Source organism: Triticum urartu, chromosome 2, assembly GCF_003073215.2.
Source record: "Triticum urartu cultivar G1812 chromosome 2, Tu2.1, whole genome shotgun sequence".
Lineage (NCBI taxonomy): Eukaryota > Viridiplantae > Streptophyta > Magnoliopsida > Poales > Poaceae > Triticum > Triticum urartu.
In genome coordinates, this window is record NC_053023.1 from 21,126,860 (window position 1) to 21,141,082 (window position 14,223).

The 14,223-nt window shown below is 42.9% G+C and overlaps 1 protein-coding gene across 1 annotated transcript; it reads left to right on the forward strand.

Moving 5' to 3' along the window:
* Window positions 1–1,597: 1,597 nt before the first annotated feature.
* Window positions 1,598–9,122, forward strand: LOC125535260 (pumilio homolog 3-like). Its single transcript, XM_048698313.1, has 9 exons — window positions 1,598–2,102; window positions 3,719–4,779; window positions 4,862–5,003; window positions 5,082–5,189; window positions 6,126–6,338; window positions 6,423–6,533; window positions 7,654–7,839; window positions 8,461–8,635; window positions 8,714–9,122. Exons 1-9 carry the CDS (start codon window positions 1,788–1,790, stop codon window positions 8,794–8,796), a joined length of 2,394 nt encoding a protein of 797 aa, XP_048554270.1. The 5' UTR covers window positions 1,598–1,787; the 3' UTR covers window positions 8,797–9,122.
* Window positions 9,123–14,223: the final 5,101 nt, after the last annotated feature.

A 14,223-nucleotide genomic window follows, 5' to 3' on the forward strand; every position in this document is an offset into this window, starting at 1 on the left:
AAATCCGTCGCTCCAAGGAGTACGCGAGGGGAGATAAACGGACGCCTAGACTGGACCAGCAGCTAACGGAACACCACCGCCGACAAGCCTAAGATGAGGGCACCGGCATATTTAAAACAAATGGATTCCTGCAAGCCTCTAGCGAAGATAACCCTGACCTCGACATCAAACAAGACAAACACAACATATCATTTTCTTTGTTAAGAAAGATGAAAGACATGGATCTCCTTGAAAGGTATTTGTTGACTAATTTCTATCTAGGTTTTTTAAACACACAAGTGAACGAATGGCAACTTCAGTGGTCACCATCAGAGCCCTATCGGAACAGCCATCACATGAACCCTCCTAGATCCTAGCACCGGCTCGACCCAAGTCAACCATTATGATAGGCACCATAACCAATATTTGCATGACACGAAGTTCTTGCCCCCTAATTCCGTCCTCATCTGAAAGCCACCATAAATAAACCCACCAATATCGGTTACCAATCCATAGCCGCTGGATCAGAAGAACCCGACAAAACTACCAAATTTGTAGTTGTTGTCATCTGATTCCCAATACGCGCATCAATAATTAAGAAGGCATGCCTTTTTAGGCGTAACCGTCCCTTTACCCGCTTCGAGACACACACAAGGCACTCCCAAGGCGTCGTGATGCGCGTGAGACGTATACGTGCATGGGACATGCAAACGCAACGTAACATTCGGTGCGTAAGTGACGTATACGCTGCATGGCACATGCACGTGAAATCCGTCCCTCCAAGGGGTACGTGAGGGGTGACAAACTGACGTCTGAACCGGACCAGACGCTAACGGAACACCACCGTCAGCAAAGCCCTGACGTGAGGGCGCCGCCATATTTAAAACAAAACGGCATTCTTCGTTACCCAACCTCGACATCAAAGAGCACGAATACAACATATCGTTTCCTTTGTTATTAAGAAAGACTAGCGACATGGATATCCTTGAAAGGCATATGTTTTGACTTGACTGATATCCATCTCATTGAAGGGCACTTGTTGACTGATTTCTTACCGGGACAAACAAGATCTCAACGGGCAGGTCTTTGGAAAACACAAACGCACGCATGGCAGCTTCGACGGTGACCACCCAAGCCGAGGGCCACCCGAACCCGGTCCACGCACACGCGACCGATCTCCCCATTTCCTTTTGGATGGTTAGATGGACAGTGTTATCCTCATCCCATCAGGATCCAATTTTTGATACTCACATTTATTCTGGATTTATTTCAGGATTTCCAGCAATGCGCATTGAAATGCGCTTGCGTACGCACCGTGTTATTTTATTTTATATATTAAAAAAAGAAAACTAAACCGCGCCGCGCTCCATATCCTTGCGTGACCACCACATGTCTATCCATCTCTAGTCTACTCGTCCACTGACAGCCGGGGCCGGCGCCCGCGGCCCCGGCGCGGCTCCGGCGACCCGCGCCCACCGGCCCAGCACGCGCCAGTAACGGCCGCGCCGTTTTGTCCCGTCCCCGTCCCCGTCCCCGGCTCGCCGTCGCTATCCATCCGCGCAGCCCCTTTGACCTGCGCCCGCCCGCGCCTATATATACGCCACCCCAGGGTCAGGGCCCCATTCCCTGCCCTGCCACCCCACCCCCACCCCCACCCCACCGCCGCTCCCCAAAATTTTCCGTTCCCTCCCCCGTCCCGCGCCCCCGCTTAAACCCCTAACCCTAGCGACCTCGCCGCCGCCGCCGCCGCCACCGCAAGGCCATTTCGGTGCGCGTCTGTCGGTCGCACGCGGGGCGGGCTTTCCGGGATGGCGCCGTTCGGGGACGGTGGCGGGATGGGGGGAGGCCCGTTCGGCGACGGCGGGATGGGCGGCGGCGCGTTCGGCGGCGCCGGGCGCGCGTTCGGGCACGGCGGGGAGGAGGACGCGGGGTGGGGATGGGACCCGCTGCGCAGCGGCAGCGCCCCGCCGACCATGGACGGCGCGCTGCTGGGGGCGGAGGGGGTTCTTGGCGGAGGAGGAGGCGGGATGGGCGGCGGCGGCGGGGATTCGTTCTTCTCCGGCGCCGGCGGGCTCGGCGCCAGGCTCGACGAGGTCAGCAGGCGCCGCGGGGTAATCGACCAGGTAAAAAGAAGGCCGGCGGCGCTGTTTCTTGATTGGTCCTGTATGCTTCAATCCTGTCCTGTTCCGTGCTTTTCCGTTGCTGGTTAATGGCGTCGTGCCGTGCCCGTGCCGTGCGTGCTGTAGATTGGATCTAACATCTATCCGTGTGCTCTAGCAGGGGGTTCCCGTCGGATTTCGTTTCGATCTGTGCGCCGCTAGTTCCTTTCTTGCTCGCGCGAGGGTGGCTGCCTGTAAATTTGTTATCTTTTTGAAGGTTGCTATTGATTGGTAGTCTAATTGAGCAGATGCTGCCGAGCGAGGGTTACGGCATAGATTGTTTCCGATTGAGGACATTATGCCCTGCTTTGTGCGCCTACGGGGGTTGAAATTGGATGGTTCAGGTCTCTATGTGTGATAAAGTTGGCGAAAGCCTGATTCTTTCTATTGTTTCTGTCCTGTATCGGTTCTAATGTTTCAGATGTAGGCAAGGACCAGTGTTTTGGTTCCTGTTGGTGAAGTGTTTGGTGGTGATGACTGGCTGGAAGCATCGTCATCTTGATCCATGTGTGATCTATGGTTTTACTGATTGATTTGATTGTCCACATGTCTTCTTGGTTGTGCAGTCCTGTTTCTGCTCAATGTCATCACAATGGAACCTATTGTAGATTTGGTGGATGACGGAGGGAGTAGTATATTCGAGTACTGCAAGCATTCAGCTGGAACATCTTTTGTCAAAATTTTGCCTAGCTTGTAGTTGTAACCGTTGTTAGTTATCTGCTTGGCAATCGCTTGAGTTGCGATTTATGTGTCTGTTCACCGAGATGAGTTGGATCATGGGGAAACGTGGCATCTGCTTTTGGTAGATGCCCTGTTTCTCTTGTTCAGTCTGATGATTATTTTTCGTTTCAATGTGGTAAGGCCATTTGGCTTTATTATCCTAATATAGCATGAGGTGTTTAGCATAGGTATTAATAACCTGCTGCCTGCGTTGACTGCTTTGTTTCAGTATGGCTTAGTGCGTTCTGTGTGCTGTATTGAGTGGTAAATATCATCAAGCTTATATGTGGCAAGCAAGGTTTTGGATTTTTGGTCAGTTATTAAGTGTACAAATATGTTGCCCTTTTTCATTTACGTTTTTGATAATTTATTTCTCTTTTCTCTCTGGAAAAGGAGAGGGATTGAGAGGAAGGTAGCTGGTTTGGGTGAAGAAAAGAGAAATACGGTAGGGTTTGCAGTTGGTTCATGCTCTGCAAATCAAAGGCACAACTCTACCTATCACTTCTTCCCTGTTACATCTATATTTGAATTGGCCCTTGTTTTGTACTAAATCACCCATGCTAACCAACGCAGCTACACAAGTTTAGGCTATGGACTTGTGGTACTCTGTCATGGAATATGTTGTGAGCTCATTGCGCTTGCGTCCTCATAACTTCCTTTTTTGGTGGTTTAACTTTTGGTATTTATTCTTACGTGATTGTGTAACTGGTGTGTGCAAATATCATCAGCAAAAGCTTGCATCTATCCTGATTTACTAAATGAATCTCATATAAAGACACCAATTTCAGATGTATGTAGTTTTGCTGTTCATGTTCATAATTGGTACATCATTTAATAAAGTTTTGTGTTCTTTGTTTCAGGACCATTATGGTAACTCTGCATTACTATCTAAAGGTGTCGGAGGCTCCCAGCTTAATGGTACCAGAGGGTTTGATGGGCAGCCATTTAGAGCAAGCATAGTTCGCGGTGTTGGCGCAACACCAAACCACTCCACATTTGATATGGGTTCAACATTGGCAGAACATGATGCTGAATTTTATGGCCATCAGAATCACTTCATGCCAGACATGGGAAAGATCAACACTTTTGGCAGAAGGGACTTTGATTCTACTTATCTCTCAGATTCTGATCTTTCAGATACTTTCTCTGGATTGAGGCTGTCTAATAGGGCATCATTTGATGAAAGAAGTCATGAGAAAGAGCTGCTGGATGAAATGCTTATGCATCGCAGATATTTCAACTCTAATATGGCTGATGATAGCCGGCTTCCTTCAGCTGGTAATGCTTTTCACTCACCTAGGTCCAAGCACATGGATTTTCGCCCGACACGTCGAAATTGTTTACGTAGGCAGAACGGTTCAATTGATGCCCCCAATGTCCCAAGGATGAATCACCATCACATGGATAATGTTGATCAACTGTCTTTTGCTGAAAGGCTAACTTTGATGCAGTCAGGCAATTTGCGTGGGGAGGCCAATTATCTCCGTGATGCAGCTACAACAAATATGATAAACCCCTTGAGCAGTAGAAACAACACCATTACAGACTTGGATTTGGTTAGGAATCGTAGGGCATACCTTGAGGATCAGTTTGCCCGGCAGTGTCTGCAGAATGAAAGTAGTTATGTACCAAAATCTGGTCTCTCTTATAGTGGTAACAGGCTCTATCATGATGAGCCTTGTTTCCCCTCTTCAAGGGCGCAGAGATTAGGGTCTCAGTTTCATCCTAATTTGGGGAGCATCCCATGTCATGGTGACCAGCAATCACGGCTCTTCTCTGTTAATAGAAGGCCAGCTGGTAGGAATATGGGCCCACAGAGCAATCAAGATAATGCTGTAGAACACTGCATAGATTCTATTGATAGAAACAGTGATGAGACCCTGGAGCTACTTGATGCAGTTGGCCATGTCATGAATGTCAGGTATATTATTCTTTTATTCCGCAGTCGGCTTTTTAGTTCAATATATTTCTATAGAAGTCATCTCATTTTCATCTTAATGCAGTGTGGATCAACATGGCAGTCGGTTTATTCAACAGAAACTAGAAGAAGCATCTGCTGAGGATAGGGAAAAGATCTTTCCAGAGATACTGGCCAATGTTATTGCTCTAACAACTGATGTGTTTGGTAATTATGTGATCCAGAAGGTACATCAACATGTCCTGGTAATTTGATGATTATTTGTTTTTTGGGCTATACTGATGTTTGTGATACACTGTTCACAGTTCTTTGAGTTTGCTACGGAGAGCCAGCTGAAACAGTTAGCAGATAAACTCAATGGCCACATTAAGGCTCTAAGCGGTCAGATGTATGGTTGTAGAGTTGTTCAAAAGGTCAGTTTAATGTTAATGATTTGTTTCTGTTAAGAGTGTCATGCAAAATTTGTTCCTTCTGCTTTTCTGTAAATGTCCTAACTAAAAATGCAACCATAAAAAATCAGTATTAAAGAATTTTTATGATTTTTGAGTAATCAAAATTCAGTGTAGGAATGGGTAGTTAGAAAACAGTTTGTGAGTTATTTAGCCATTTTTTGTGACAAAATTATGTGGTACTGCATATTTCACAAAAATGCATTTATCTTTTGATTTAGTTTGTGCCCTGAGCTTGTTTCGGATGCTCCAGCTGTTTGTACATGAGATAATCCAGCAAATTCTGGTACTTCCATGTTGCTGCTAGTAGTAACTTGACAGCACAGCCATACTTAGACCTCCAAAAGGTCAATCTTCAGTTTACTTGACTTTTGAGCCTGCTAGTAGTAACTTGACAGCCATTCAAGTATGTCTTGGTTATTCACGAGGCCATCCATTTGTTGTTATGTGATGACCTGATTTCTTGTCTTCCAATGGCATTTAACATGTTCACGAGGCCATCCATTTGTTGTTATGTGATGACCTGATTTCTTGTCTTCCAATGGCATTTAACATTGTGATGACCAACTCATTGATTTGTCATACCCATACTAAACAAAGGTTAGGTTCAGAGATAGTGCTGCATTGTCGAGTTTTACTCCTTTTGATGTAGTAAATTTATTGACTGGTGTTTATCTTACCCTGTAACATTGAGTAGTAAATCATTATTTGTTTGTATAAATGTCAGCACGCTCCCTTTCTACTCATTTTGGAGCACCTGTTCTTCACTTCTAAGAGTTGTTGCATTGAATGGTAGTTCTATCCATCGGGGTTTTGATTGACATGGCACATTTGCAATGGAGTTTTATAATATCTCTAGCATGCTTTAAATTATAAAATTCTAATATTCTGTATTGACAGGTTATTGAGGTAGTTGATATGGACACAAAGATTGCTATAGTTTATGAGCTCATGGATTCTGTTCTGGATTGTATCGGTGATCAGAATGGCAACCATGTAATCCAGAAGTGCATTGAGTGTGTTCCTGAAGATCGCATTCCATTTGTTATAGAGCCTATACTATCACAAATTTGTAAGCTTTGCACTCACCAATATGGCTGTAGAGTTATTCAGGTACAAAAATTGCACATTATTTTTCTTTTTAAAGTGTTAGATAAATCCCTTTTGAACAAAGAAGATTGTAATATGTATTTGCAGAGAGTTTTGGAGCATTGCCGTAAACCGGCGACTCAAAGTGCTGTGATGAATGAAATTGTGCAGCATGCTTTTTCTTTGACTGAAGATAAATATGGGAACTACGTTGTTCAGGTATGTCAGTACACTCTGTATATGTATTGTATATACTGGAATAGTTTTGTATTTCTGCGTTGACTTGTATGATATACATTGTACAGCCCTAAGCCACTGGTCCAGCCAAATAATCTGCATATTTTGCTGACAAAATAATTTGTTTCTATTGAATTCTGACTTCTGAGTGACATCCTAACTAGAAAGGTTGTGTTGCATTTATCATGTGAACTGACAATAGGATACATTTCCTTACTAGCTGCCAGTTGCAGGTCTCTTTCATATTGAAGTGTGTAAAATCTATTTGATCCAATAACAAATAATTTTGCACTTATCTGCAGGGATTTCCTTTTCAATTAAAAGACCAGCTCGTTTTAGGAATACTTGGATAAATAATACACATTTTTTTAGCAAGACTTGAACATGACTTGATCAGTTAACAACCTAGTTTCTGCATGTTTTTGAATATTAAAATGTTAGTCTATTTTAAATAAAGTCTTGTACATTACATGCGTACATTTTATCATATAAATCTCAGAAGCTAAAAAAAGAGCTAGGCTTTAATTTTATGTTTTGCCACCACGTTGTGCTTTTCTGACAAAGCAAACGCCTGAGCGCAATTCTGCGCACATTAAGCGCAAGGCGTTTTACTGTGGCCTAGAGCCTAGGTGTGCCTTTTTAACTATGACAAATCTAACGATGTACTTCTGACTGAAAATGCAAGTCTTTTGGGACATGACTGCACTTTGACCATATAGAACATGTTGTCTCACATAAACGTAGTTATGCATTGCAGAAGTAATAGTCCATGATGAATCTAGTAATATCAAACTTAATACTTCTGTATATACCATATTATCTAATTTGATAATATCTGTCCATGAGGATTTTGAAGTATCAATTAAAAATAAACATAGTTTACCTTTAAAGGGGTTTTAATAGTCATTCTAATTTTCCAATGCTGGTGCTCCAAAGCAAGTTATGTTAGCAATATGCAGTCCTTATCTAATTGTCTGGCCATGTTATCTGTTCAGTAATAAACCATTTGAGAATTGAAGCATGTAAAAGTTCCCATGTCATTTGATACATTTGTATTTGTTCAGTCCATTTTATTACTTATTGGTGAACCTTTACTCTTCAGCATGTCTTGCAACATGGGAAGCCAGAGGAGCGGTCGTCCATTATTCAGAAGCTCACAGGGCAAGTGGTTATCTTGAGCCAGCAGAAATATGCATCTAATGTCATTGAAAAGTGTTTGACCTACGGAACTCCTGAAGAGCGTGATGTCCTTATAAGGGAGATATTTTCTTGTGGTCAAACATTTCAGGTTTGTCCCACTGTGCATCACTGCATGTTTTCTAATCAAACTATTCTGATCTTGAAAACTACATTTCCTTTGGAAATACACAGGGATACGTGGCACTTAGCACGTCTCCCTTGCATGAGTACCCAAACTGCCTGGTAGTCAACTGGTTTACAGGAACCCCCTCTGAACGGCACACTGTTTGAGAGGTGATACTGAGTTCAGTTTGCCAGATTTGGTTATTAGTCATCAACACTGCCCGTGCAAAATCAATCACCCACAGCATGTGTTCCTAAGATCATATGTACTTTTTTTTGTTATATGCAACATATTTTCCATACAAACCTAGCCTATTACTGATAGACCAGAGTATCTTCACTGCTACAAATATCTGAGTATCTTAGCTGCCAACTTTTCGATTGGTGCGGTCATTTCTCTAAGCCCTAAAATGTGTTGTTCTTTTTGTATGGCTGCAAAACCCTTGCAGGTTTAGTGTGTGCCTTCTGGGTCTTGGTTATCAGACAAACCTTGGTTATAACTTGTTACTGTGTTCTATTATTAGCTGTGCAATTTTTTTCGTGATGCACACCAATTCTTTAGTGATTTGAGTGCACTTCATTCTGACTTTGCCCATTTGTTATGCAGACACTGATGAAGGATCAGTTTGGCAACTACGTCGTACAGAAAGTCCTTCAGACCTGTGATGACAAACACCTTGAGATGATCCTGTCAAGCATCAAGGTGCACTTGAACGAGCTGAAGAACTACACATATGGGAAGCATATCGTTGCACGGGTTGAGAAGTTAATTATCACAGGAGGTAAGCAGACGGTCAAACTGATGTATCGCAAGATGTGGATTTCTTTTCAGATTCCTAATATTTTCCGCTTGATCTCAGAGAACCGGGTGCGCCTGGCGTCGAAGCCCTGCCGATGTCAACAGGCGGCGAAGTGCGCTGACGCCGACGCTGATTCTTCTTAAAGCATTTGCCATCACTTCTGGTGGCGACATGGATGGGCTGTGGAGGTTTTTCTGTTGGTACAGCGTGCATGTAATGTCATGCCTTGGTAAAGAGGAGCAAGGTGTTCCCTTTCCTGTCTTGTATAGAATCTGGAGAGTCTTCGGGAAACTTCCGAGTAACTAGTTGAGTATTAGGGTTTGCCGCTGTATATCTTTTCGGCCATGTAAAAGTTTACAGGTGGATATATAGCTGTACATGTTATGGAGTTGTTAGCTTGGTGAATTGTGACTGTTTAATTTGTTTCCGTTGTTGCTGCTACTTGATGGGGTTAACTTTCTTTGCAAAACCAATGTCTTTGTATTATAGTTCTAGTTTACCTTGTGGTACCTAAGGCTACCAGTAGCTCGGAGTTCTTCTCTAATGGTGCGCCTAACATTCTCAAACAAACCCTCTTTTGTTCAAGCAAATGAACTGGTTTTCTAAAATTGATGTGAATTGATTACCAATGTGCATCACTAGTTTCAAGCAATATTTGCTTGTGTTTAGCTTTTTAACTCTTGTAAGCTTCATTGTTTCAACAAGTATTGAAAAGGGCCAACATTGGAGTAGTTTCTGCTTCAGCTCCAAGTTAGCTAGATGCACTGCTCAGGGGTCTTGACCGAGAAACCCACATCTGCCATAGTATGAAGTGAAAGGCCCTGTCCACATTCAGTTTCAACCCATCATGGACCGGTATCGTCCATCGCACCATCAAACTATCTTGTTGTGCATATAGTAGGTGATTCACAACGAAGCTTTGTCCAGCTGGATACTGAATTCCCAATACCTCACATGCTCATTTTAACGCAAAAATAAATAAATCCGAAAACACGTACACAAGGATGGAAACATTCCGCATTGCCCCAAAACTTAAAATGGCGAGCACAGTGCTACTTCCTCAGCTTTTTAGATGTCTATATTTTGACTGATATGAAGCAAGGGAGAAGGCATCAAGTATTTATACATGTTTCGTGGGGAATCTCTATTAAGTAACCGGACACCATATGGTGGTAGTTGGTGCTATGTATTGCTTATTGATGGGAACATGGGAACGTGTACATATACGTGAAAGTGAGTAAGAACCACAAAAATAAGGCATGTTACAAGGACGCGGACTTTCCCAGCTCGAGCTCAAATAAGCTTGGGTGAACAGTAAATTTTTTCTTTCAAAAACCTGATTTTTTTTTGGTGACAAACTAGAGTGCTTGCAAAGAGTCGTCATGGAATCACATTCCTGGGAGGCGTGGCAAAAGAAAATTGATTAAAATTGCTACTTTCAAAAGCTAACTGTTTTTTTTGCCACGACTTCCACAAATATGATTTCATGATGAAATTTTGCAAGCTCTTCAAACATTTGTTGGTGTTTGTCACAAAAAATTTCAGATTTTTTGAAATTTTCGAAATGTTTTTCGAGGTTACTGTTCATTGCGAGCTCATTTGAGCTCGCGAGCAGAAGGTTACATTCCATGTTAAAAGGCCATTATATTATCATTACTAGAGTTGTGACACTAGTGTAATGATACCGGGAACCACTCATCTAGCAAGGACCTATACAATGATTGGCCATTCATTCTTTGTCATCTGCCAGGAACCACTCATCTAGCGAGGACCTATACAAAGATTGGCCATTCATTCCTTGTCATCTGCCAAGAACCACTCATCTAGCATGCTGAAACATCGCCATTGACATCAGGGAGTTAGTTGCAAGGACAAATGAAAAAGGGTTCACATCAAGGAAATATAATGTTGAAGGAGCGGCTCATGTCGTGGTTTTGAAGTGGGAACCGGCCGGTTGTGCACTGTTTTCATCATTCTCTATAACATGTAGTAGAAATTACAAAATTCTAGTCATGAGAATTTGAATCTTGATGGTGAGATTCTACATCCAATTATCGACTCAACTAACTTATGCTAAATTCCTAGTGATGCACATGGTTTTTTATGGATGCATCGCTCATGTTACATATATCAGAACAATGAACAAGAAAAATAGAGGTACTTTGAATAAACTAGAAATGGAATGTTGAGCTTTGGAAAAGTTGGAACAAAAACGTCGTATATCACAAACTGAGACTTTTTTCCAATAAAAGATATTCTTTATTAACTCATAATGAAACATCAAGGGGATATAAACACAATGAGTACACATCCGATGTTTGCATGACTAAGAGGCACGTGCACGCGCATGCAAACACACTGAGGATCACATCGGCAAAAAGCAAAGTCATAGAAGACCAAGCTATGCCCAAGCGATGCAAAAATAAAGAAAATAGAAAAAGTGTAACATTGATCCTACAGAAAGCATATTGTTGCACAGGCTGAGAAGTTAATATACAGGAGGTAAGCAGACGGTCAAACTTATGTATTGCAGATGTGGATTTCTTTCTAGATTCTTAACATTTTCCGCTTGATCTAAGAGAACTGGGTGCGGATGGCATAGCAGTCTTGCCGATGTAAAGAGGCGGCAAAGTGCACTGACATCGATGCTAATTCTTCTTGAGCATTTCATTGATTCTGGTGGAGCAAGGATCGGTTGTGGAGGTTTCTTACTTCGGTACTGCATGCGTGTAATGTGTAATGTCATACGTACCTTGGTTGAGAGGAGCAAGGTGTTCTGTTTCCTGTCTCGTATAGAATCTGGAAGTTTCCCTAAAACCACAACAAAGCTCCATCCAGCTGGATATCAAATTCCCAATACATCACATGCTCATTCCAACACAATGAACCGGGTTTCTAAAAGTGATGTGGATTCTGAAAAATTAGTTTATTGAACTAAAGAGGAGGGTAGTCTATGGGTTACCAATTTGCATAGCCATATTTGTCTTGGGTTCTTTGTGTTTGTTGCTTTATGCTTCATCGTTTCAGTACAAGGAAACATAAGTATTGAAAAAGAGCCATGCTCTTTAAATTCTCAGCAAACTAAGCCGGAAATGGACCACATTGCTGCTACCTGCATACAGATCTGAAGACCAGTGTCCGCTTCAGCTTGAAGTTTGCTAAATGCAGCCCACGGATAAATTTCATCCGGCTTGCTATCGAATTCCCAATACCTCACACTCTCATTCCAACAAAAATAAAAATTTGAAAACACATGTGCACAAATATTGGAACATTGTGCATTGCCTCGTATGGCAAGCACAGTGCTACTTCGTCGGCATTTCCTTCATAATTAGAGGCCTATATTTTTACTGTGATTAATATGAAGCACGAGAAGGGAGAAGGCATATAAGGTACTTAAGGCATCTCCAATGCTGACACTCAAACCGCCCGCATACGTCTGGAGACGTATTTTGCCATCCATCGCGGTCCTGTATCGGTCCGTCGACCGGTCCGGATGCCCTTTTTCCCCCAAGAAGCAAAGTTGGGGGGGGGGGGGGGCTTGTGGGATTCCGGACAGACTCTAACACCCTTGGCCCACTAAATTCCCCCTTCCGGTCGTCGCCGTTGTACCTCTCCAGTCGCCACACAGGCATTGCCGGACCTCCGCAAATAGCATTGACGCGCCCGCTCGCCTTTTACTACAGTGTCGTCCACCCAGGACCCGTCTGTACCAGGAACACTCTGCCCCCCATGTCGACGACGTGCTTGCAAATGCATTTTAGCTTATTTTCGAATGCCATGTCATTTTTTTAGAGTAAGAAGGATGGCGGGGTACTCGATCATGGATGACGAGTTGTTGTGCAATGCGTGGTTGGCCGTATCCGCGGATTTCGTAGGCAGGAGCAGAAGAGGGCTCTTTTGGCAGCGCGTGCATGATTCTTTCACGTGCGAACACTGCGCCCTACGACATGCACAACATCCAACAACGCAATGTGAAGTCGTTATCATATAGATGATATGCCATCCAGACTACCATCGCCAAGTTTTGTGACGTGATTGCTTGGATGGAGGCAAGGTGGCCGTTGCGCGTGGCAGCGGAGGACATTATAAGTTTTGCTTCTTCTTGGTCAACTTGTTGATTGAATAATTCATGTGTAGCCCGTACGCACTGCCATGATGTATCACATGATAGAGTGACGACCATTTATGTACGTACATTGTTGAATGAAGCTGAAGGGGCAGTATGTGGGACGACATGATCCATTCATAAAAAACCTGTTGAACATCTGGTTAATCACGTTAAATTTAAACTACTGTTGTACTAGACTATTTGCATGCTATGTATGAATGATTAGCGCTATTTTCTATCCAAATTTTGATGAATTCCGCCGGGTTTGCATGAATTTAGTTCGATCTGTTGGGATGCGGTTCAAAATATACGCGGATAGCGTTGCATGGCCGGCTCCCGCATCCCTGTCCGCGGACGCATGCGGGAGAAATTGCAGGTCAGCGCTGGAGATGTCCTTATAGATAATTCATGCATAATCGATATTAAGTAACGGTGGTAGTTGGTGCTATAGTTGTATTACTTATTGATGGGAACATGGCATCGTGCACCAATGTTAGAATTAACAACGAAATGGGCATGTGTACGGATCATATACATTTTTTTGCGGCAAGTGTACGGATCATATACGGAACAGTTAACGACTAGGACTTGTAGTAGGCTAGTGAGGAATGAGCTGCTATATTATAGGACATAGCATATACGCTTGAGCTCATATGCACCTTTTGCTACAATAATTTTTTTTAAAAATAAAACAATCCAAAAATCATTTTTTGGCAACAAACATTGATATGTGTTTCACATGTGTGCCAATTTTCGTGATGGAATGACATTGTGGAGGTCTAAATCACGCTTCAAAAAAATGTTTTTGAAGCATCAATTTTTTTTTGCCAAGACTTGCATGAATGTCATTTTATTCTGAAATTTTGCACGCATGTGAAAAACTCACCAATGTTTGTTGGAGAAAAATTCAGATTTTTTGGAATTTTTAAAATATATTTTCGGATTTTATTGTAGTGAAGGATGCATGTGAGCTCGATTTTATTGTAGTAGTCCGCCGTAGCTAGCTTGTACGTGTGCATCGTCAAAATGTACTCGGCGGCTAAGAACCACAAAAAGAAAGCATGTCAAAAAGGCGGTTGGGTTAGTATTATCATTACTATAGTTGCACGGCACAATTAGTGTAATGCTAGCAGGAACCACTCATTTAGTACGGACCTCTACAAAGATTGGCAATTCATCTACCAAGAACCACTCATCTAGCATGCTGGCGTATCGCCATTGACATCAAGAAGTTAAGAACAAAAGGAAAAGAGTTCACATAAAGGACTATAATGTTGAAGGTGCGGCTTAGGTCATGTTTTTAGAGTGGGAATCAACCGGTTGTGCACTGTTTTCATCCTTCTCTAAATATAGGAGAAATTACAAAATTCTAGTCGTGGGATGACGGTACAGTATACCCGAGGTGGCCCATCGGTTAGGAAGCCCACTGTTGGGCCGGGCTAAGGTCTCGGGTGGTCTA